General features: G+C 38.5%; 1 protein-coding gene across 6 annotated transcripts in view; it reads right to left on the bottom strand.

Annotated features, from left to right (window-relative positions):
- The window catches only part of otofa (otoferlin a), an 88,382-nt gene that overhangs the window by 46,487 nt on the left and 16,106 nt on the right, over positions 1-25,789 (bottom strand). For all 6 annotated transcript variants that reach the window (XM_026194454.1, XM_026194455.1, XM_026194452.1 and 3 more), the window contains exons 3-4: positions 13,624-13,712; positions 4,394-4,493 (exon numbers count right to left, since the gene is read on the bottom strand). In XM_026194454.1, the coding sequence (XP_026050239.1) occupies positions 4,394-4,493; positions 13,624-13,712 (189 nt within the window). The remainder of the gene's footprint in view (positions 1-4,393; positions 4,494-13,623; positions 13,713-25,789) is intronic.

The following is a 25,789-nucleotide window of genomic DNA, read 5'->3' on the forward strand; positions in this document are numbered from 1 at the left end:
GAAAAACACTTTTTTTTTAACTTTTCCCCAAAATAAAGTTTAAAACATCTTTAAACAGTGTCCTCTCCAGAAACTTATACTTCTACTATAAACTCTACTGTTCTCCACAGATTGACATTTTTATAGTATCTTTTAAATGCGTCTTTGTTTCCTCTGATATGAGACTTCATTTGCTAAGGAAATCTCAGTCTTCTCTCAGCTGTTGTAGGGACTTAATTATGCCTTTGTCAAAATCAGATATAATCACTTGTGATACCTCTAACTGAGAAACAGTCAAAAGACATTTTGCCCTTGCTACATATATAATTTTTATTTGCTAGAATGGCAGTGTATCCAGACATTAGAACATACTCACACAGCCATCAATATCATATCACTGTATGCTGTTAAAGCTTGAGAAACAGCAAGTTACCTGCAGATGCTGTAAAGTTATTTTAATCTAACATATTCTTCGGCACAGGAAGAATGCCTACAGCGTCAACTACCACATGAATTAAAAAACTTAAGCTGGGATTGTACAGTTTTCCAAGACCAACATGTTAGCTTAAGATGTGTGCTAAAGTGTCAGAAGACTGCATTTATGCCAACTTGAGAATGTCAATAAACGGAGTGAGTCCCTTTCAACTCCTGTATTTAAATCCACAACTCTGAAGCAGAAACTGTCTTTAAAAAAAACAAACAAACAGATTTTGGACCCATTAGCAAATTTAACACACTCATTTATATATGTCATTATTAGTTGTGAGGCAGCTTTGACTGACAGGGTGCACCAACCACTGAGCCATGAGTGAGTCTTTATATGTTACAACCAACACACAAGTCAAACTGAGCTTGTAGTTCACTGAAATAAACAACAACAACAAAACAATAGACAACACAGTAATACATAGTCTTGGCATGTCTATATCAGTTTAATTGTGTAGAAAAAGCTCTTGATAGTAGAAGCAAACTTGACAGGACAATAAATGATGTCTTCTGCTTGGTATTTGTTGGGGGAAGTCAGACTGACACTAACTGCTTGTTTAATCCAGGTCAGAAACATGGGTGACACTTTAGTGTGTCTTTAGTGCCTTCTTGGGAGTCTTGCTTGGACAAGTTTTAGCCTCCTGACAACGACCTGATCTTTTTTACAGAGCAGCCAATTTATTCCACTGACAAAGATGGATGAGGAAAAAAATGTACATGGGGCTCTCGGCTCCTTTCTCCTCCATTTCTCTCTGTGTCGCCAGCTCTTCCTTATATCCTCACAAGGCGATAGCTGTGGTCCGCGAGGAGTTCGATTTGTTTCTATGGCAACCACACCAGTGCAGGATTGTAAGTAAAAGTGTTGCTCTCAGGTTATGTCTGGCTTAGTTTTACCAGTTTTTTGGTACAGGGACGCACAGTGATACAATTCTCCTGTTTTCATGGGAAGCGACTTGCACATATGTCTGTGGATATGTGCATCAATGTGTGCAATGTGTGTAAACCCTGAAGCTCTCCCATGCTGCGTGTCATCATCTCAGAAGCATCACATCATCACATCAGTGCTCCCGGTTCCAGGAACACCATTCTGCACACTGGGGTGGTTTGAAAGCTCATATGGTTGGCTTCTCTCTCACACACTCAATTGTGCTGCCCTCATTTCCATATACATATTCATTCTTACATTATGCATTCGCTGCTAAATCAGCCTCACTCTCAACCTCACCACTGAACTGCTCTCGGTTGAGCAGTTTTAAATAAAATTTCCAATCAATAGTAAATATCTGGATTCATGTTAAATGCAAATGTGCTGATGTTGCTACGACACACTTGTATTTCCATCAGATCCTCGTTGATGTGAGGGTCCTTAATGCTTGTGCCTTTATAGGCCAAGTGATGACTGTTACATTGCTTATTGTCAGCAGTGCAGGTGGAATTCAAGATTGATTTCTCCATTTAATGGTCCCCTATTTGCTTGTGAATGCATTTTGGAAGCTAATACAATCCCTTTCAATTCTAATGCCGTATGGTAAGTTGTATAATTTACAAAACTAGAAGTTCGATTTAGGCTCAGTTTTAACCTCTGCTGTGTTCATCAGGTTCTTTCAACTACCTAACTAAAGGTAATGTAACCATGGAGTAAAGGCATGTTTTCATGACTGTGATATTCAATAAGTCTATTTTAGATTAGACTCATTTTGACACATTTTGGGCACTTTGGAGTCTCTGCTTGAATTTAAAATAAAGATATTTGAAAGTTCGCAGCAAATGTTGCTGATCTTTTCAGTGAGGCTAAACATGGAGCCTATCCTAGTTAGTTACTGCCTGTGTTACTTTCTGGTGACCAGAGATGGGCAGTAACGCGTTACTGTAATCTGATTACTTTTTTCAAGTAACGAGTAAAGTAAGGGATTACTATTGCAAAAACGGTAATTAGATTACGCTACTTTCCCGTAGTAACTCTGCGTTACTGCGTTACTAAAACCGTGATTTTTTTGCAAGAATGTCTCATGACAGTGACGTAAGCGAGTGCGCCCTTAGTGACAACAGCTGTGTGCAGATCAACAATGGATCACATATCGATTGTGGGAGAGAGTATGAGCGTGCAGCGTTTAAAGCAGGGGTGTCAAACTCAAATACACAGTGGGCCAAAATTCAAAACTGGAACAAAGTCGCGGGCTAACGTTAATATTTATTGAAAAAAGAAATCTTCCTCCAGATATAAGAATGAATCTTTTCTTATGGACTCAAATAAGTTTTGCTGAAAAACTGAATATGGAACAAGCAAAGCTTAATACTAAACTATATATATATATTAGCTGTATAATACCAGTAGGCCAGCTCTAATAGTAATTTGGTGTGGCTTTGCGGGCCAAATGTAATTAGGCTGCGGGCCAAATTTGGCCCGCGGGCCAGAGTTTGACACCTATGGTTTAAAGCGTGGAAGTACTGACCTTACTTTGAGTTTGATTCCATAAAAAGTGACAAAAACATTAGCGTCCATCGTGCGTGGGAAGAAAACTTCTTTTTACAGCGAAAAAAACCCCTAAACTTCCAAGCAAGCACCGAGTGCGCAACGACGTAATGGGAAACTCACAGAGAAAAGGATTCTTCCACTGACCGCTGCCGCACACCTGCACCAGGGTAAACCTCCGCCTACTCCACTCCTGCTTTGCAGGTGAAAATAGAGCAACAGGACCGCTGAGTCTTTGACTTTATTTATTTTCTGCTGTGTTTTACTTGCATCTATTTGAAAGACTGAGTGTAAACACAAAAAATATTTTATTTTATGTGCTGGAATGTGCAGAAAATAGGTTTAAATGTTAAACTAATTTATTCAAGTCAGAGAATGTTGCATATAATTAAATTTTTTGCTTGATGCATAAAGTTAAAAGATTAAAACTGATAAAACAAGTTAAAAAAGGGACTTTTCCATTTGATTATATTTTGTATGATGGATTATGTAGAAAAAGTAGAATTGGGCTGAAAGATCTATCGCTTTATCACCTCTTCAGGTTGTAAATCGTGTTTTTAAAAAGTAACTAAGTAACTAAGTAATTAATTACTTTTGAAAATAAGTAATCAGTAAAGTAACGGGATTATTTTTGGGGGGAAGTATTCAGTAATTAGTTACTGATTACTTTTTTCAAGTAACTTGACCAACACTGCTGGTGACTAGGAAAAATCTAAACAATATGTAAACTCAACAGTGGCATGTGATCAGTTCATAAAGCAAAGACATCTATAACATCTTTGTGGGAATAATATTTACCTATTTTATGGCAAAATGCTATACTTTCAGCAACAAATTGCTAATTTTGCCATTTGTTGCTTGTTGGGTAACATGTTGTACGTTTATCCAAGCCCTTTTTTTTTATTTTCTCAAAACTGTCCTTGTTACCACTGAAAAAGATGTCACTGGTTTAGTAGGATCATTAGAGAGCAAGCCGACTTCTATCCACAATTTTTTTCAATCCAAATTAAGAAAAAATAACCAGATTTGAATGTTTCCTGGTGATTGATGGACCTCTGTTCATCTTTACTTCTGAGATACTCTCCAAGATGCTTTTCTTATACTTAAACATGCCACTGACCTGTTGTCTAATTAGCTGCAAAATGTTCCTCGAGCTGAACTTACTTTTCCTTTTGTTGCCCTGTTACTCAATGTTTTGCTGCCGATCACTTCAAAACAGCTTTGATTTTTTTCTGTTATTTTCTTATTTTAAACATTTGATATGTTATCTGTGTTGTCTTGTCGATAAAATATGGGTTTATGAATGAATCCCAACATAAACTGAAATAAAGCTACAGAAGGCCCAACATTAAAGGTTTCAAATTAGATGGTGCAGTCACATGAAAATGCTGTCTAAATATTTTGATTGGCTCACATTGATTTATGTCTGTAGATTGTTCTAATGTGAGAGTTTACCTTTATTGATGTGTTGTTATCATCAGTGAGTGTGTCAGTCAGCTCTAGATGTCCCTCTTCAGCCACTTTCTGAAGCACCATACAGAAAGTCCCAATGAGTCTGTAGGAAAAGAGCAACAAAGAGCCATGCATTGTAAACAGAAATCAATAGAATCAATAATGGCATTGTGTCACTTGTCTTTTGTTCCTCCTCTGCTGCCCATCTGTTTATCTTTGTTTTACATGCTGCAATAGAGCGCTCGCATCACTGCATTTGGAAAAAAAAACACATGCAAACATACATGTCCTAGTTTAAACCTTTAAAGTTTGCACCCCCCCCCCCTTTTTAAGGCTTTGCTTGTTTAAGCAATACAATGACCAAGCCAAATTTATTGTGTACAACATAATTTCTTTCTTATAAAAGTGTGCTAAACTACCTCACCAGGAGTGTAGAGCTGTGAACTCACATTATGAAAACAAAAATATGACAAAAGAAGCTGTGAATTGCTGAATGGAAAAAAAACCCCCTACATATATATTTATAATATGTTAACATGTCTCTGTCTTTGTTATTAAAAAAACATTTCACAGTTTAAAATTTGATTTGTCATCTTGTTCCATATTTCATTAAATACATGGGATTTTAATAATTAACAAATCCCTTAGCGGTTTCATTAAATTTTACACAACATCTCCTCTTTTTTTGGATGTAAGCAGCAGTGAACTGAGCTGTTTTGGCCACTGCAGGTGTCTAATTTGATCCATATCACTTTGGCACTCTTTCTACTTCTGTTGGACATTTGCGGTGACAGACAGTGAAAAAGTACTTCACTACCTTTGTCACCAGCTCACTCTGCCATATGCTGCATCTCAAACGAAGTAATTAGTGCCCCAACCCCCCGGTTAGTTTGGAAGTGCATCTTGTGAAATGATTTTTGCTTCTGCTGTGATAACTAATTTTCCTAGCAGATAAGCAATAGGAATTAAGTTTTACTGCCTATTTTAAAATACTTAGACATTTTTCATGCTTAATATCAAACAGTTAACACAAAAATGTTCCACACTGGTCAAAACTACTCTGTAAATTAAACATCTATCCATCTACTATTTATTCTACCTACAAATTATGTCCAAACGAGCTACAGCTAAAAGATATTGCTGTAGCCATGATTGCATTAAATGTGGATTTTTACTATAAAGGCACTACAAAAAAAAGTGGAGGCTGCACATGCATCTTCAACCTAGCCACAAATCAGATTTACAGTCAGCACATTTTCAGAATAGGCAACAAAGTGAAAAAAACAAAATGTGAAATATGGTCACATTTCCTCTTCTGTTCCTAAGTTATGGCATTTAATAATGTCCATGAAAGTGTGACATCACGGTGAAGTCTACCGTTGGTATTTTGGGCTTAAAATGTCATTTTATATTCTATCACGTCAGACATTGGTGTAGTAACTTGTGCTTTGAAGCTTAAATATTCATATTTGTGCAAACTGTGGAGAAACTACCTCGAGGCTTTCCTGAGATACTGTGTTCATAAAAATGGGATTGACAGACAGACTGATGATCCATCAACATAATGCTTTCAGGAGAGAATTTCATTTTATGTTATGGAACGTTTAGTAAACATACACCATACATTTTTTAATATAATGCGTTGCCTCCATCCAGAACCCCCTGAAGAATTACCAACATAATGGTACCTCCCTATTGCAAACTTTAGATCATAAGATGGATTTCTCCACTGCCCAAGGACACCTCATGAAATGTTACAGTGGGTAGAAACTCAGTACAGTCCCCATTCAGGTGGTCAATTAGAGCTGCTGAATAATTTAAAAAGTTTCCCTCATAAAAGTGTGTTGTTTGCAGAGCAGTCAGCCACACATGAAGAACGTGTGCTGAAGTCCACATTGAGCCCAACCATATGGCATTTCTGCCATATACAGTGGTGACAAACAATGTTTACAGCTACACAAACACGTACCTCGGATAACTCACGGACCGAAAATAAAGCTGCATCTTATATTTCTACTGCATATGTGACATACAGGGTGATAAATATTCAAAGAGAGCATCAAAAGGAAGGAAAGGCATACACACAAACAGCAGCCTGGATATGAGCCCGTAGGGAGATACAATATCATAAAACGAAAGCGTGGAAACAATAGTTAACCAGCTGCCATGCACACACTTGCAAATACACATGCACACACAGAGGAAATCTGTAGGGATCGCAGCCAACAATGTGATCTTCCCAACAGGACTACTGAACCTGACAAGTCAGAATAGAGTGAAGGACTGCAGTACGCACAAACACACACATGTACACAAGGACACCTCCAATTCAACATTACCCCCCCCCCCCACCCCCGAATACTATCTCAATAAATGAATGAGCTGCAACAAAAGCAGCAATCTGTCTGCTATTATTTTTTTCCCCCTTTCCTTAGATTAATCTCTCGCTCTTTCTATACCTTCTGTTTTCACTTTGTCTTTCCTCTGGAGTCAGTGGTGATGAATTCAAACTACAGTAGAAAGTGAGGCTACATTTGTCAGCAGAGCTTCGAAACTTAATAATGAGGTAAATTTAGACTTCCAGAACTTGACTTCTCTTTGAATTGCAGGTTAAAAAAAACCCCCAAAAACAGTATGTGCTTCCCCCGAGGCGCTGGCAGGTTCTGCCTTTGTGAAAGTGAGTATCTGCCAGGCTCCCCAATGCATAACTCCATGCACAACTCTACAGGCCTGACATGACTAAAGAAAAACGTCTGTGTGGATATAGATGGCTTTGTGCAGAAAACTTTTTTTCTTTTGAAGATGAATAGAAACTTCTGAGACTCTGAGCAATATTACTAATAACCCACTGCACTGTTTCCTTTACCAGACAGGGGTGATCAATATATCCAGTGCTACTTAAATGGTCTGTCATTTCCTTTCAACCCTTGTAGCACGTGTTGCAAGTGCTGAATAATTGAACTGAGCAAGGCCTATCATGTTCTGGCTCGCTTTTTTTTAGCACTTCAAAGGTGGCATTCATTATTGATTGAAGTCCTGCAAACAATTTACTTTCATCTGCTTCATGATTCAGCTCCCTTCCCTTTCAATTTGCATTAATTCTTCTTCTCTTTCTCAATTTAAGGTGTGACTATGGCAAAATGTCTGGCTCAGGTGTATTTGTGAAGAGGTGAGCTCAGCTTTGAAATGTAAAATATTTTTTCCAAGGCAGACAGAGGGTTCGCAAAGATGCTCTAATCCACTGCAGCGGCAGGTAGTGCAGCTGGAGGATAGTGTGAAATGGAAATGTTACAGCTGACAGGAGTGTGTGATTTGGCCCCCGTGATCTGCCAGAAAGTCTCTGCCAAGCACTCTGCTGCCACTAATACAAATATGAGCAGATTCACTGAATGCATCACTGAATTGCTCAAAGATGATCTATTGATTCATGGGGATGCAATCAATACACCCTGTCTCCTTTTCACACACGCAGATGAGCTTAATAGAATTTTTAACCGCAAATGATAGAAAAAGCTATTATGTCTTGCTTTATTGCCCATCAGCATGCCATGGCAATCTGAGTGTGGTCCTGCGGTTTAGCTCCTTTTACTGCTGTGATGCATATACATAAAGCACTCTTACAGCTTTGTAACAGACACATTCCATTGCAGGACAAAACAAAGAATTATATGTAAATGTGTTTGTTTTGACTGATTGTTTTATTTCAAACTATGCCAAAGGATAGAGAGGCGAAGTGGAAGAAAGAAAGAACATAAGGTTTGTAAAGATGCGTGTGGGGGTGCGGAGCATAGACAAAATCTGCCTATTATTGACACAATTTTCATTTTGCACTGAAACAAAAGCAAAAATGAAACCAGGTTTATCTGTTTAGCTGAAGACTCCTCAGTCACACAGGCTGATCAGCAACCCCTCGGTACAGTTGGCCACTAGGGAAATTGTATATTAGCCAACTGGTTTAAGAGTGGTTGCTGGAGATAACTGGCTATCACTGAGTGAAACTGGTCACAAGGAAAGTGTTGCACAAAATTCCTCCATCTGATTTTTTTTGGTAGCTGGCAGATTGATACAATTGTGTGAAAAACAGCAGCTAGTCTACATTTAATTGCTAGCTAACTACCATGGAGCAAACTCAACAATGTGTGATGCAAACTGCAAATGGAGAATGTTTGTCTTCAAAATAAAAGTTGTCCCTTAATGCTGAAGTAGACGCCTTTCAAAATGCACAAGTTTTACTTTGAAGGTGAATTGCTTCTGTTTCCATTTTTCAGCTTTAGCATTCCATTTCACAGCAGCTGCCAGTAACTTCTTGCAACCACTCTCAATTGATCAGTGAATACTATTTTACATACCCTGAGGTACCCTTGAGCAAGGTACCGTCCCTACACACTGCTCCCCGGGCGCTGCACTGGTGGCTGCCCACTGCTTCACTGGGTGAATGGGTTAAATGCAGAAGAGTAATTTCCCTATGGGGACTAACACATACACATTATTATATATGTTGCTGGACAGGAAGGATCAATTGAAAGCACCTAAAAAATTACTTTTTTTGTCTTGCTTTTGGCTTTGTTTCCTCCTTGTTTGTCCTCCCCTATGTCCGTATACATAGTCCCTTTTCCTTTGTTTAGGTGTCTGTTATGTTCCTGAGCTTGGTCGCTTAGGTTATTCCTCGTGCATCTGGACCTTTTAGAATTCTGTTTATTGCTGATATTGAGTTCTCGCTTGCTTACTGTTAAGTCTGCCTCAGGCATCCTGCCTGTGGCTTCTATCTCAGTCTTACAATCTACGCGCTGAGACACCACCGACCTCAGGTTTAGAACACTGAATATGCTATCATATAACCTGTCACTGTTCAGTGCTCAATAACTCCCACACAGTATACCCCATGATGGGCCGAATATGAAAGCAAATCTCTCAGCCACATGAGAAAACAAATAAAACACGGTCTATATGTCACTACAGCAAAGAGGCCACTACACATCACTGCCCTTTCTTTGTGTTTTTGTAATGTGATCACATTTGTGGTGGCAGGGTGTATCACACTGGCCCTAAAGTGTGTTGGTACAAACAGTGATGAAGTAGATCAAATACCCTGGTAATTAAGTAGCCTGTGGACATGTGGAACAGGTGCAAGAACCACAAAAGCTGTGACTCACACTGAATTATTTACCTGTTTAAATGTGTGTCAGGTTATGCTTATGTACTCAGTTTTTACATTAAAGAACTGCCTACTTATGGCAAAGTATACATTTTGCTTGGACTCAACCATCTCCAAATGTGCTTGAGCTGTTATGAAAAAGTTAGTCGATGAAAAAGTTTCATTAAAATAGAACAGCGTTTTTTTCCCACCCAAGAGAAACTCTGGCTCAAATCAATTCTGCATTTAAATTGAATTTAATGTATGTTTTTTAAAATGGATCTAGCAGTTGCTTTGTGTACAACTGTAAAAATTGCCTTCATTGCTTAAGGATCAATGATGCAGAATTAATATCCATCTGAAGTTATGAAAAAGCTTTCCATAGTTGGAAAAAACATCTGAAAAAATTATAACTCTATATGCAGTGTTAAGAATGAGAATCTTGCTGTGTCAGAGCAATGGCATGCTTGCACCTATATGAATTTGTTATATTTCTTTTTTGTAAACAAGACTCTCTATATACACAGCCAATACATTATATATTCAATATATAATATGCAGTCAATATACAGTCGTGCCTTGTTAATTGCTTAGATTCCTAACAAGTTGCCTGTAGTTGGCAAACATTTGCTAACTACTTGCCAGGTGGTAGTAAAACCGTAAAAATTGCAATGCAAACCAGAACCAGGAAATGTTCACTTTCAGTGTAAAAAGCCATACCTTACCACTGCAATTGAGAGATTTCCTTTACTTTGAAGGCAAACTGTCACAGTTTATGTTTTTTTGTCACGCTTTTCTTTTTTCACTGTGGCTTGATGAGTAGCTGGGGAGTATTCGTAGGCAAGCCGAACCTTTGCCCACCAACAATGGGCAACCACAACAATCTGCTAGCAACCAAAGCAATCATGCGGTTTCTGCCAGCTGGTTAAGGAGTGCACATTTTTCCCCTATGATGGGTGATTGCTAGCTGGTTGAGAACCAGTATCTAGGCCTGTGTGACTAACAAAGATTAAAGTTAGATAGCAACAATTGGAATTGCATTCCGGCACCTTTAGTTAATGAGTAATTACATCTGATAGGCAGGTTATTGCATAATGTTGCTGAATGCGTGAATTTTTCATGCACTGCAACCTGGCATTCTTCCAGTGATGACATGGAGATAGTTGCTCATTAATACAAACATAATGGCATCCCACAGCCTGCTTACACCTTCAACGCATCCCTTTCTTCCCTGTGATGCATTTATGGTGCTGACCTAAAGTTATGTATGCTATACTTCAGCATTTAGCTATGAGGAGTGAGCATAAATTGAGTAGTGTTTTTTTTTAATTGCAAGATAATTTTAAATGAAACATTTTAAACAATTCAACAAGCATCAGGAAACACACAAAATGTTTCTGTGTAGTTTATTACAAAATGTATCCATGAGCTAAATGTACAGTTGCTGAATTTCCTTAGGAGAGGGAAAAATGTTAATGTGTGACACTGATAGATGAAGCAGTATGTGACATTTTATAAACTGGAACTTTAAATCTTACATTTAAAGTTGTCATGAATTTTGAATAAGTTATTAGACCTTTAAATAACGTGTTGCTAAATTATATTTTTGTGAAGCATTTTGCAAAAACAAATTTAAGTATGCTCATTTTGTGTTTTTCAAAGGTTGCATGAAAATATCAGTTTAGTATAGGCTACACTGATAGGTTTGCAGTGTTTAACTTAGTTGGCTAAATCAAAAAGTAGCAAAAGTAGCATCACAGGTCAGCTAATCTCTAAAGAGAGAAAATCTACTAGAGTTCACAAGCAAATTATCATCAAACTTATTTCTAAGTAATTTTTCCCCACTCTGCACTGCCACGCTTACAGCTTACAGCTCTTACAGCTCTTACAGCTCCCCAACCCAATAAATCATACTTTAATCCTGCTGACTAGGGCCTTATTCACCTGACTCCACATTCACAATAGTCACACATCCAGAATGGTGAAGTTATATCACATGGTCAGTAGTCATGTGTCTGCAAAACTATGCTACTTTGGTGCAGTGTTGCTTTTAGCAAAATGCTAATGTAGACATTGTTCTACTCACACTGGTGTTACTGCCCAGCCTAATACTGTTTTTCCTGTAAATTCTTAATCTGTTAGATTTTACATCTTTGCTAGGGAGCATATAATTACAGACCATTTTGAATAGGTGGCTTTGCGTAAGTAGCTAGCTTGATTAGCACGTTATGTATATCAGTTTTTCACTCTGAATTGGTAAGGCTAATTTTTGACAGAAAAATGACCAGAAAGATTAAAAAATATCAGCTGCTTCCCTATGGTGTCTTTTCGTACAACTAGCGTTAAAGGTGACTGAGAAGCCAAGGTGACTGCATTCTTAAGCTGTAGTGACTTGCTAATTGTAGGACAGTCACACTAAAGCAGGATTAGGCAAATAAAGTTCCCAAGGGGCCGCATACAGAAACAAACTGGGACTGTTGTGGATTTAATACTGAGGTGAACTGATATCAGCTTTTTGGTGCGGCCCTCCACAAACGTTTCAGATTCTCATGTTGCCATTTGGGAAAATTAACCGTCCACCCCTGCCCAAACCCTCCTAAACTCACTGACCCCTAATTGTCATGCATGCCTGTAAAAATGTATTTGTCTTTGTTTCAACTTCAGTCTTCCACACAATGGCATAAAGAAATCTTGCTGACAGTTCAAATCTGCCTTGATGTAGACTTGATCTAGCATGTGTCTGCACACCTGTCACCAGCATTTAGCTCTTTATTACACACATTTACATGCAGCTAAATTTGCACACTGCAGACATGATTAGGTTACATAGACTAACTATTGAGCTGGTGCTACACACATGTATTGATGCTTATGGGCACACACAGAAGGAAGTTAACATTACTGTGCTTTATTAACTCGGAGGGTGGTGCAATGTTTTCTCTAGTCTGAACCATATTAGACACATCAATCAGTCCATTGTGAGAAGTTGGGCAGCTGGTATAATTTGACTGGATTTGTTATGGACACAGTAGGTGGACTGGCTTCCTGGTACAACCAGTCCATCACTTTTTCAAGCAGGACACAAAAAGTGCACAGCGCCATCCAAATGAACCAAAATAAAGGAAAAATTAACAAGAAATTGAAGAAGTGAGGAGAAGAGGGATATTACTTAACTAGCCAATTTACACAAACAGCCTTGCACAAATGATTTCTACACCTTGTCTATGTGGGAAGCGTAATAGAAACAACACATTAGGAGAGCAGTAGTACATTCTGCTCCATTTCTGTTCATACAGGATGTATTCGGGTGACATGCATTTTGGCAGCTCTCAAAAGGCATCACACAGGTATGAGCATCAAGAGGTCGAATACATATCTGAAATGTAAGAAATACTAATGTGCAAGGAGTACAAGAGCAGTTACATGGCCTAGTTGGACGGCTGGATTGATGAAATAGGAATGTGTTCTTTCAGACATGCGAGAAATGGTGACAGAAAAATAAGGCTCTTCTCTGTAGACAAAGCATTATAAGTTATTAGTGTCATGCTGCACCCATGATTCAGGTCAGATGAACCTCACAGTAATATTTTTAGTTGGTTCTCACATGATTACACCTCGTGAGGTTGGGATGTGTCAGTAAAAACATATTAGCTATGACACAATTAAAAAAAAATGAAACATTTGTCTGACTTGTCTTTAAACCTACGGATATTGTAAAAGCAATGATACTCAACTTTCAGTTGTATCATCAGCTACAGGACCGGATGGGTTTTTTCTAAAATGACCTGACTGTTTGGAGTGTGTGAAATGATAAATATGCCTGTTACCAAGACTTTAATACTGTTTCATTACCTCTGCCCTCTTTCTGGCGTGATGCTTACTCAGCCCTGGCTGCTGTTTGCAGTCTGTTGCATACAGGTGAGTCAATTTAGAGCAAACCCCTAGGGGAATTTAAGCGTTTCCTTCATTAGGTTAGCTACATGCATCATGTGTCAGTCTGGGGTGGTCACAGGTTGCAACAGAAAGGCAGGAAGGCAAACATAGACAATTTACTCTGAAGCGCTGTCTGGGGGGCTTGAATTAGTAAACAGCACCATACCTGTTGGAGAAGACCTTGCTGTAATTGTACACTTGGATCTCTAGCATTTCATTTCCATCCAGCTTGCTGGCAATGGGCCATCGAAATGTCTGAAAAAGAGAAAAAAAACATGGTCAGGTTGCAGCTAACATGCAGCATTGATTATTCGGATTATATGCAAATGCAATCAATTATATGCACGGAAAAAAGTGACAAGTTCTGTTATGTTCAGAGTGACACCATTAAATTGCTTGTTTTCTCCAAGCAGTAACCTCACAGATGGAGCCTTTGCATAAATGGCAAAAACAGTTCATCTAATTGCCACTTGAGGTTGCAAAAAAGTTCCTGCAGACTCAGATTTTAAAACTGGAGAGCATTAAAGATAAATGCATGTTAACAGCATGGCATAGGGTTTTGACCTCAAGAGATAATATGTGACATGCAGTCTAAAGTGCTTTGCGTTGCCTGTAAAACTAAACAAGTGCTATGTTAATGTCAGGCTATTCCACTTCATCATGGTGGCCACATTCTATCTTTTATATGCAGCCTATGATTTTGCACATTAGTTCAACTATACTATAACTATAACTTCCAATTTATCTGATTTGTGTACTTATTATTATTATTATTTTTATATTGAAATGGCAATTATCAACACTTTTCCAAAATCAATTTTTCTCAACTGATTAATTTATCCACCATCTAACTGTTTACTAGATAAAATTCCTTTAAGTTCAAGGTAAAATACACAGTACTATCTATCTTCTCACTTAAGTATAGGCAAAAATAAAAAAAGTCAACCAAAGTCCCGGACTATATTCAAGGCCCTATGTCAGCATGCGTCTGTTACTTTGCAGTATCCTTGATTTTCTTTTTCTAAAAATCACCAGCAGCTACAGAGACACTGTTCAGGAGGGATTTTTTTATTGATGTTTTATTCATCACGCTGAACATCTCCAGGTTATATTGCACCAACCAAGCTTACTGATAACTTTTGCATCAGTGAAAACAAGAAAAAGCAGGAGCTAAGCAAAAATCCAATGAAAATGTATTTATTATCCTCCTGTTTGTGAGTCTGAGGATAGCTTTGAGGGATAACTGTTAATTAGCATTTTAAAAGGAATTAGCTCTGAATAACAGTTTTACTATATTTCCAAAGACTGAAGTTCATTTGAAATCATTTTTCTTTACTCGATGACAAATAATCATCGAAACGATATCTCTCTTGAAGGTCCTGTTGAGTGAAAATTATATTGCTGTCTATATGGAGACTTAAATTGAATCATCTAAACAGATGAGTTGTTATCATTTTATATGAATCAGAAAAGAGAGTCTGATACATCTAGACAATATTTACTATCTAATGAGATTAAATTTTTCTTCTACACTCATCTAGGTGGCTGATTCTTTAAAATGTAGTTGTATTATTTTATAAATGAAAGCTTTAAAAACAACATATATTGTTGCGTTGCCTGTAAACGCAGGCAACGCGTGCGTTTACAGGGTAAAACATATTACTGCCAACAGATATCCAAAGCTTGTTTAAAGTGAGTTGGACTGCTATGATATGACTTGAGAGCATCAATCTTAATAAAATGCAGAGTCAAGACTGGCTGCAGACATCGGTAAAAGAATTTTGTCACAGGAATTTATTCAGTCCTGTAAAAAATCAAGTGCACCTTATGATTCAGTAGCTTGTAGAACCACTTTTAGCATTTGACTGTGGACAACTTTGGTAAACAGAGGAATTTATCGCCAAGTCAGCAACTGCAAGACGGCTGAGTAAGCAAAACAAGTGCAAAATCTTCATGAAAATTGACCACTGAAACAATGTCCTTTGGACAAATGAGAGTTTAGTCACATCTGTCCAAAACACATTTTTCCTGAAGTCTTCTGGTTTGTTTAGATGAAACTAAGCCGCGCTGCTATGTTCTTTTAAAAAATAGGCCATCTCCTGGCAACCTGTGCAAATTTCCAAACTTCTTCAATCTTTTTCTAATTATACTGTCATGAACTTTCACCTTTAACATTCTAATTGAGCCCTGTAGTGTCTGAGATATAGCTCTTGGGTTTTGCAGTGTCTCTGAGCTTTGCATGGACATTGGTGTAGATTTGTTGGAACATCCATACCTGGGAAGATTATAGCATTGTCTTAACACACACCTAAATGCTTCATTCCAACAAAATGCTAAAGCTTCTGCTTTTATACAGGCGAGCCCACCTGCTGGTTATCATTTATATAACAAAATCACAGTTTATTCTGAAAACATTCCATTGGTTTTTTATATGAAAATAAGCTTGAACAATCTTTCTTTCTCAAACCTCTAATCACAGCTGACTTCAGCAAAGTAATATATCCAAACTCTCTTCAGGTTTGTTGCTACCAGCTTTACATCGGAAGAGTGAATTACTTGGATTCATTAATCCCCACACTAAAGGGACTCGAGAATTATAAAACACTTAGCAGTTAGCCTTTTAAGGAAAGTATGATAGATGTGGTAAAAGCAATTAATTGGCTTTTACTGCTTCCATTAATAAAGTATGACATCCAATTGTGATGCATTACTCACTCCACCTGTGTTGATTAACTATGACAGGGCGAGACCAGAAGATAAAAGAAACAAATGTAAGTTATAAATTTAGCCCCATCATACATACAGGTGTTGATTCACATTCAGTAAATCACCTCTAAGCCTCTTGCTGTACAATATGACGGGAAAGAGTCTTCACAAGGGCACAGGGATAAATGTTGCACAGGTGATTTAAAAGTAATTCGCCCCTTGCTGATATGGGCCTCTGACTTAGGAGAACACTGCAGGCTGTCAGACAAGAGATCCATCAAGACCGTCCCATTAGCGAATCCCGTGGTTTCCACCTGCTACTGTTAGACCTTCAAGGATCTGTGGCCAGGCCTGTAAGTGTGCATTAACATCAGTCCATGCATACTCAACCTTCAGGATCTGCAGCCTGTGTTCCCAGGTTTCAGTCAGAAGAAGCTAGTACTGCCCCTTCTTTCCCACCACCCTCAAAGCCTGAAAACATCCTGAAGTGACAGTCGTTGTCTGAGGTAGTGGCTAATACAGCCGCGCCACATCTCATTTAATACCGAATCTCCTCCGGCATGTTTGAACAGCCGAGAGTGCGAAAAGGAGGCCCCAGCATGGTGTTAATGGTGCACAAATGACAGCGCACACAGCTAATGCCCTATACACACACACCACTGCATAACACACACACTTCAAGTCAAATGATACACACCACTGTGTGATTAGGAATTGTTTATACAACACCAGGGAGATTGGGCAGCCATATTAATTTCCCAAGAGTCAGAGAAGCACAAATTTTAATCAGTGAATGTAAACTCAATACAAACATGCGTGTTATATGTCTAAGTGCTTGTAAACATTTCCTGTTTTCCTACTATTTTTTTGACACGCACCACCTTTAAACATCTGTTTATAGCATTGTCATGTCTGTTATGTTGCTTTGGTATACTATTCAGAACAACTTATTGCTAAAATAACACAGACAGGAATCCACAACAAGAAAGCTTAAGCTGCTTATGCTGCCTGAGGCTTTTGTAGCCACCGTGACAGACAAAATGCTTACAGTGGTTTAAATACCTGCACAGGACAGATAAACAAAATGAGAGGTGGGAAAGTGGAAAAGCTTGGTGGGCTTCAGTTGTAAACAAGTGTCTGCAAACAGAGCAATTTCTGGTTATGCTATGCAAAATTAAACTCAAAGTTAAGCCTTAAAGGAGCACCAGTTTTTCAATTTTCAATCTATGCTTTTTATTTAATGAAAAAACGTTGATATTATATACAAGACAAAGAAGATTCCCTTTTTGTGCTTCACCCTGCTAGGTAGATTGCATGCACTGCAATTTTCTTTACTTAGCTCTATTTATTTAAAATGTAAAAGAGGCATGAATAAATAATGTGATTATGTGACAATTGTGATTTAGCCAAATGTTTAATTTTACTTTTTCAGGCTCAGGGCAATAAAATATTAAAATTAAACATACTTAAAAGAAAACAACCTACTGAAGATTTGCAGGTATTAGACTCCCTGCTCATGTTCACCCCCAACAAAAGCTGCCGGTAAATTTGTTGTTACAAGGTTTCATGTTACTTATGGCAAATTTTGGTACCACTATCCCAGCGTCACAACAGAATTCAAGACTCATCAGACCAGGCAATGTTTTACTAATCTTCTATTGCCCAATATCTGTAGCCTTCCTGTCAGAACAAAGCAGTCTGGCCATTCTTCTCCGACCTCTGGCATCAAACAAGGCATTTTCACCCAGAGAACTACCCCTCACTACATATTTTCTCTTTTTAAGACCTTTTTCTCTGAACTCTGGGGAGCTCAGACCAGCCCATTTGGCACCAACAACATGTCATAGTCAAAGTCACTTAAATCACCTTTGTCTGCTTGCCTAAATGCCCTGAGTTGCTGCTTTGTGATCAGCTAATAGATCAGCTGTACTCAATGAAGTGCATGGTGAGTGTACAAGACCACTCTGAAAAAGTGAAGACTTTCTGACCGAGAAAGAAGAGGCAACAAAGTTACAATAAAGTGAACATCCTGGCAAAGATCCCACAGATGTTAACACATCTGGCCGTGGAAAAAACTGACACACAGTGGTGACAAAATCAAAACTTTAGTCAACAGAATAATGCACACTTTGTTTAGCAAAGCTTTCTTCTCTAAAAAAACATTCCGTTTCCTTAGCTACAGTAGATGTTTCATGTTTTTAAAAAAGTTCTTGTTAATTATTAATGGTAAATGGTAACTGGCTTTTCATGAACCAGTAAAAAAGCTTCAGGGATCAGTTGATATGATCACAGTTGATTTTTACTCTTTGCTGAATCTTCAGCATAGGTACGTAACCGCAAATCCCCGTGAAACCCTACAACATAAACCTACTCTGTAACCTGATGTGCACCGGTGTAACACTAGTTATTCTGTGAGTTTCCTGCTATTTTTTCAATGCAGTTCTTGAATGAATCAGTGAGTATAACAGTCATAGCTTCGACATAAAGAATTAGCCTCAGTATAACAGATGTCAAATTCCTGAAGGGGAATTGCGAAGCATGTCAGAATGGATGCGAAGAGATGAGGGACAAATATATTTGCCTCTGGTCTCTCATCAAAGAGACGACCAGAAGAAAAAAAAGTGCCAGGATTTTATTTGTTTTGCCTGGCACTGCATGTAAATCACCAGGACATCAGCACAAGGTAATTAATGCTACACAGAAGAAGGCTGGCCTGCAGCGCCAGACACTTATATAGGTTACGTCATAGGCTCTACAACGATTCATCGCAACTCTGTCACACTGTCATGGCTTTAAGGAAATTTGAATAGAGTGTAGCCATCATTCATTTTATTCTTAACACTTATTTTCCTTCTCCGATGGGCTAAAAAGAGCCTTTTCACAGAATTTCCAGAAGACATTTGGACTTCTCAAAGTGGAAAAATAACACTCACATCTCTGTGAGCTACAATAATGTATTGGTATGCACAAAACACCACAACCCTTGGTTTGCCTTACTTTCAGGGAATGCAGCCATGATAGATACTATTATTTAACCCTTGTGTGGTGTTCATATTTTTGTTACTCAGCCAGTGTTCATGGGTCTGGTGGACCCGCTAGAGTTTTGGCTTTCCAAATTAACACTATCAAACAATTTTATGTTAAATTACTGAACAGATGTTTACTTCATCCCAATTACAAGCCATATGAACAGCAAACATGGTAAATTTTTTCTCTTTACCTTTGTTAGATCACATTTATGAATTAAAGTGCTTCTCGATTCTTTTTTTTTTATATAAAATGTTATAAAAAAATAAATCAGTTATAATCAAGTGGAGTGAGTGGAAAGACACAACACATTTACACGTGAAGCAATATGTTTCACAACTAAATGGGATCAGCTGCTCATCAATGGTGACATTAGGCCCAGGGTTGTAAAACAGGGGAGGTGGTGCACCCACTTATCCCACACTGTCCTGATGGCAGCTAGCTTGTCTCTCTGCCGTCGAGCTGGTCTGTCGTCTCGGTTATCAAAATGGATAATCCTGGAAATTTTGTGGAAGTTTTCCAGAGACATTGATGCACGGAAAGGTTCTTGCCGGTTTCTGCATCCCACAGGGATTCTTTGGATTCCCCTTTGGACCTGAAAACTCCTGCAAGGATAAGAACCCCAAAGTAGGCCTTTGGGGTTCTTAGATGAATTTGGTCCATCTCCTTCCACCTTCTAGATTACTGCAATCCAGAAAAAATTTCTGGATGGAATCTGGGATGAAAAGCTCAAATGAAGACTTGATGTCCTGCACATGAGTAACTGTCAGCCGTGTTGGCCCTGGCTTATCACAGTAACAGCTCTGCAGGGTGGCTCATTTCTTGGGCAAGAACACCATTCGATTTCACCAGTTATTGACATCCATATTTCTTCATTTGCTGTCTGGTGGGCTTGTTCTGGTCCTGGAGCTGGCTGCAGATGGGGTACTCGTCTTCGTTTTGTTACTAAATGGTGCTCAACTTCATCCTCTTCTTCAAAGTCACTGTCAGACTCTGAATTTTCAGAAATGTGAAATATTCTGAAACCTCTTTGTCAACATCATCATCCGAAGCCCCTCTCTCTTCCAAAATCAACTGGATGGCCCTCGCAGCAGATAATCTTTTGCCATCTTGATCAGTTGTGATAAAGAACCACACTGGCAAAGTCTTATTTATAGTATTATGCCCCTAATTTGCAGGTGGGACAGGGTATGAGAAAATAAAATTTGGATCCCTCAAGAAAGAGGGTAAAATGTGTGGGAATGTAAGAGCAGACGGTGTTGATAGTTGAATTTTCAACAATGCTGCAACTTTGTGCAGGAGGGGAAGAAAACACTATCAGCAGCACCAGAAAGGAGGAAGACAGAGTGTGGGAACACATGACCTACACTTTCAACACTTTTATTAGACCTGGGTCCAGTGGACCCGAACACCTTGTATGTAATGTAAATGCGTGGGGGGAGGTACAGTATGAGGTCATTGAAAATTAGTTCGGATTTATGTTCTTCACAGAAAATAAGCCAAAGCCAATGAATTTCAGGTTGAAAAAATAATTAATTGTTTCATTTTTCTTTTGAAAAAAACTGAAAACGGGTCTCACAGACCCGAACACCATACAAGGGTTAAACCTGTGCTAATATGTATTCTGTATTAATGTTTTGATGTCAATTAAGCCCCTGTACAGTCAGCCAGAATTAGCCAAAAAGTTATATTAGTAAAAAAGAACACTAACAATGTGTAGTCAGACAGTGTTATGGATTGTAAAGTTTTCCAGTTATACAAACTCGACCTTCAAGTGTCAGTAGTCACTGTGCTTCAAACACTGACTGATGTAACTGCTGCAATGCGCCTACTCTACCATTCAGGCTGGCTTGCTTTATCAAAATGCATCACTGATTATGTGAATCTAGGAATATGTGAGAGTAACTGGAGAAGCAACCGCTGCAATGATGCTTTTAAAAAGGCAAACGAACACTAATCTTATTTTAGATCTGCTCCATTCTTTTCTGAGCTTGCCTGAATACTACACTACTACTATTCCCAGACTCCCACGCCCAACCCCCTGCATTGTACAACGCCTAATTGCCAGAGTGAGGCCGCTCATTAAAAGTGACAGAACTGATGTCACTAACCACAAGCCTTGAGACCACAGCGCCCTATCAGAGCGGCTAAATGCGAAGCTGAGGAAAAGCCATTACTGCTGTGAACCCACGCTCTAGCATCATGGTGAACAAATGGATGACCTCAGTTTTCCCTCCACTCACCATCCTTTTATATCTCATGACTGTTGCCACAGACACAGAAAATGAAAACACCTCCATTATTAATTACGAACAAAATATTTTTTTAAAGACGTGCACTGCACTGACAGTAGGAAAATTCTTCTTACAGCTTGTAAAGTCAGGTCAAACTCGCAGGCTTCTTACAACCTTATGATGTTGAAGTCGTCAAAACTTTGATTCTTCAGGCTTTATCCTTAAAGGGTAAAGGAGATAAAGGGAGACTGCAAAAAGATTGCAGCTCCATTACCAGCAGGCTACATATGCACCAGCTGCATCCACATGCTATAGCATTGAAGTTTTTCTGATGTGCCAGTGTGAGTCCACCTCTGCATGAGTTCATCCCTCAATGCTAGAACTTCACTTCACCAACATACAGAAACTTAACAATAAATTTCACTGCTCAGCTTTTTCTATTATCATCTTTCTTTCTTTACTGTCCAGCGTGATTTTAATTCATTTTTATCAAATAAATGTGTTATCATTGTGGAACACATGGTTATCTTCACAACCATGCTGAGTAAAACTAAACCACCAACTGATGATTCTGATTAGTACACGACCCGGTCTAGCTCCTGAGCTACAGTCACCACAGTTGACTATAAATTAGAAAATTGGGCAGGTCATCTACTAAATGGAACATTTGTGGTTTGATCCCTGATACTGAACCACAAATTGTGCATGTTAAATAGGAAGAATTTAGTCAGAAAAAGCATAGAAAAGCGCTTGTATGAATGGTCCAATGGGTAAATGAGGCATATTGTATAAAAAGCTTTGACTGCTCCAGAGGAACAGAAAATCATTATATACAAATCAGTACATTTACCATTTAAATGTTAGCATATACTTAAAAATTTGTTTCTTATTATTAGGATTTTTTTTTCAACAAGTAATGCAGCAGATTACTCTTTAATGGCAGTGATGAGAACAAAAAGACTTTCATTTGCTGTTTTTAATTATTTGCTGTAGGCATCTATTTGCAATCACTGTCTGGTTCGGTTTATTCACCAAATTAGAGCTCAAAGCTGCCTTAGAGGTTGCTTAGTTATGCTTAGGCTCAGAAACATTTTACTTTTCTGTAGAACATCTTTCTGCGGACTTCACCTGGAGCCATAACACTCCCTTCCCAGTTAAGAAGGTACATCAGCATCACTACTTTCTCAGGAGGCTGAGGCGTGTTGGACTTGGGGGCTTAGTTCTGAACCTATTTTTGCACCACCACACATCTATACAAGCAGATGCAAGAGGCTTGACATGAGGCTGCAGTGCAGAACCACCAGACTCAGGAACAGCCTCTGCTGTCAGATTGTTGAACTCTGGTGGTGCTCTGTAGTCTGCTGCTGCCAGATAAAGGTCAAAAACATGAGAAACATCTTGCATTTGCACTATCCACTGTACCTTAAATTTTCTTATTACCTCTGACAAAGAGCTTCTGTATTTGGTAGCATTTGTGTGGGTGCGTGGCATTCTGTCTGTAAACACAATAGCTCGAGAAGTTTTGAATGAACTCTGATAAAACTTTGTAGGAGTGTAGAGGTCATGGGGTCGTGTTAGCAATCCATTAAAATCTGGCTTGCACCCACCACAGGTCTTTAAGGTCAACTTAATGATTGACCTTAATATATAGGTCAAAAACTGAAAAAAGCCTAATTACGTAGACACTGTCTACGTAATTAGTAATTATGTTGTTAACATGTAAAAAGCACTTTATAAAGATTTAAAATATCATATTAGACTTGACCTCTGACCTCTCCTAAAGGTGAGTAGATTGATCTGATGGTCAAAGTGATAATAATGCTAGACAGAGCTATTTAAAAATGTTTTTACTGTGTTGTTTGTATTGACAAGATATTGGTATTTATTGAGTGATATACAGGAATTCTTAACATCACATGACTTTTAACCTCTGGTCTCGTCCTCAAGGTAAAATAAATTTACACAAGTGCTTAAAATTAAGCTGCCTTTGTTCGTTATAGCAACATGATTTTTACTGCACTACAAACTTCTTAAAGTAAAAAGAACAAAGAAATGATATATTTTTATAATTGAGAGTATATAAAATGAATGAAGGTGTACAAAATACGTAACTGCCCCATTAAAATTAAATGTTGCCCAGAGAGTGAGCTGCTTTGGCAGAGGTTTGAGCTTCTGGAGTGCTTCTTGTTTATTCTTCATATTTTCTTATTTATTCTAAATGACAGTGTGAATGAGCTCAAGCTGTCTGTTCCTAGTTTGTGTACATGTTGCTCTTTCATGTTCTCATTCTTGTTGCCTTTTAATTGCACCCAATTACAATTTTGCTTCGACTCGTGCAAATATATGTGTTGGAATGACAATAAAAATCATACTTCCAGCTGAAGTACACTGGTAGTCATTACTAATTGCACTGACTCCCACTACAAAAGGGCAGTTTGTGTCCACGCACATGAACATAATACACATTGTCTAATTTTTTGTTGCTTTGCCATGATACTGAGCTGGTAATGTGTGTGTTTGTGTGCGTATGTGTGTGTACAGATGAAACAGCATCTCTGATAAGCCGGTTCTGCTTAGAAACTCGATCTTGTTGAAATCACTGACAGCACTCTGCTTACATGCCCTCCTCATCACCACAAACCTGGGCTCAATTTACTTTTTCCAATTCAACTGTCCATCCCAGTTTTCACTTCCTCTTCAGCTCGTATGTCACTTTCTCTGCATGCTTCAGTGTTTCTACATTGATCTCAGTCTAATTTATAGCATGTGTCAAATACAATGCCATGGCTGAAGACATGGTGACATTAATTCAGTCAGAACAGTTCATTCAACCAGGATTTGTGCATATTTATCAGTGATTGTGGTAGGCTGAAAACATGCTGCAGGAATTCCTGTTAATGCTGTTTTCTGTCTTAAATATTACTGAGCTGACTGTCTTCATTAGTAACACTGAATTGAAAACTGTTACTGAAAATATTACTAGCCCTGCGAGAGACAAGTGGATTGCTCAGTCATGAATTCAAGCCTTCCTTTTCTCTTGAAATTGAATAGCTTTGAAGCCACCTAAGAGAATGTTATCTAGTTAATTCACTAAAAAGTCTTATTTTGTTGTCAAGCTGGACTCTGATAAAACTGCTCTCCGTTCTCTAGTTTCTGCTGCTGGAAACCAGATGGTGCAGAAATAATTGACCACACACTTGTCAAGTAAAGGGCTTCACAACTCTTTAAAAATAGATGCTCTTGTGCTAAGAGATAGCACTCACGCCTCAAGTAAAAACTTTCTTTTCGCTGAAGTGCAGTTTTTTTGTTCTCCTTCTTTGCAACAACAGAAATCCTTCTCTGTGTTCATTCAGTGCACATTTATCCGATATTTATCTAGATATGTTATATAAAAAATGACAGGTCAGCATCTCAAATCTGAGAAAGAAATCATCTTCTTTGATAATTAACATAAATGTGTTGTGTTATTGCTACAGCGAAGCCATCATAACATACCATAGTATAGTAAATATAAACTGAATCACATGTTTCTGCTTTATGCATTTGCTTAACAAGGAAAAGATCCCTGATTGAGTTCTGGGTACATGAACCCCAGCGGAGATGTAAAAACTCTGCTAAATCAAATATGCAGAGCTACCCCCTATATGTCTGACTTGTGGAGGGTAGCTCTGCAAATCAAACTCCTTCTGCATAGGCTCCCTTGTGGATATAAGAGCAGCTTCTCTTCTAGGTATTCTCTAAGTAAGATACTGGGAGAAAGTTATCACTCAGACATATAGTGAGTGCAATATAAATCAGTTTTTTTACAAGGTTAACATTTTAGAAAGTACATGGCGGATGACCGCCATGAGTCTGGTCTGCTGGAGGTTTCTTCCTGTCTATTTTTTCCATCCCACTGTTGCCAAGTACTTGCTCATAGCGGATAAAGTGATTGTTGGGGTTTTCTCTGTATTACTGTAGGGTCTTGACCTTACAACATAAAGTTCCTTGAGGTAGGGCTGCTCACTTAATCGAATTTTAATCACGATTACGATCTGGGCTTTCAACGATCATTAAAAATGACTGAGCCGATTATTAGCCCCTCCCTCGTGCTTTACTCTCGCGCTGCTCCGTGTGGCAAATCGAGCGCACCTCTCTGCATTTCGAACACGCATCACAACAATTAAGAGGACCCGAGGGAAGCTCGGAAATCTCGGAAAGCTAAGCAGAAGTTATTTGGAGAGGAGAGTGACTGCCGTTGGTTGAAAAGAGAGGTAAAAAAAACTTCAGTGGTGTGGAAACATTATGGATTCGCGGAGTCAGACGTGGATCAAGTAGACATAGTGTGTAAACTTTGCTACGGTGTCATAGCTGCACCACAGAGCA

This window comes from Astatotilapia calliptera, chromosome 15 (assembly GCF_900246225.1).
Source record: "Astatotilapia calliptera chromosome 15, fAstCal1.2, whole genome shotgun sequence".
Lineage (NCBI taxonomy): Eukaryota > Metazoa > Chordata > Actinopteri > Cichliformes > Cichlidae > Astatotilapia > Astatotilapia calliptera.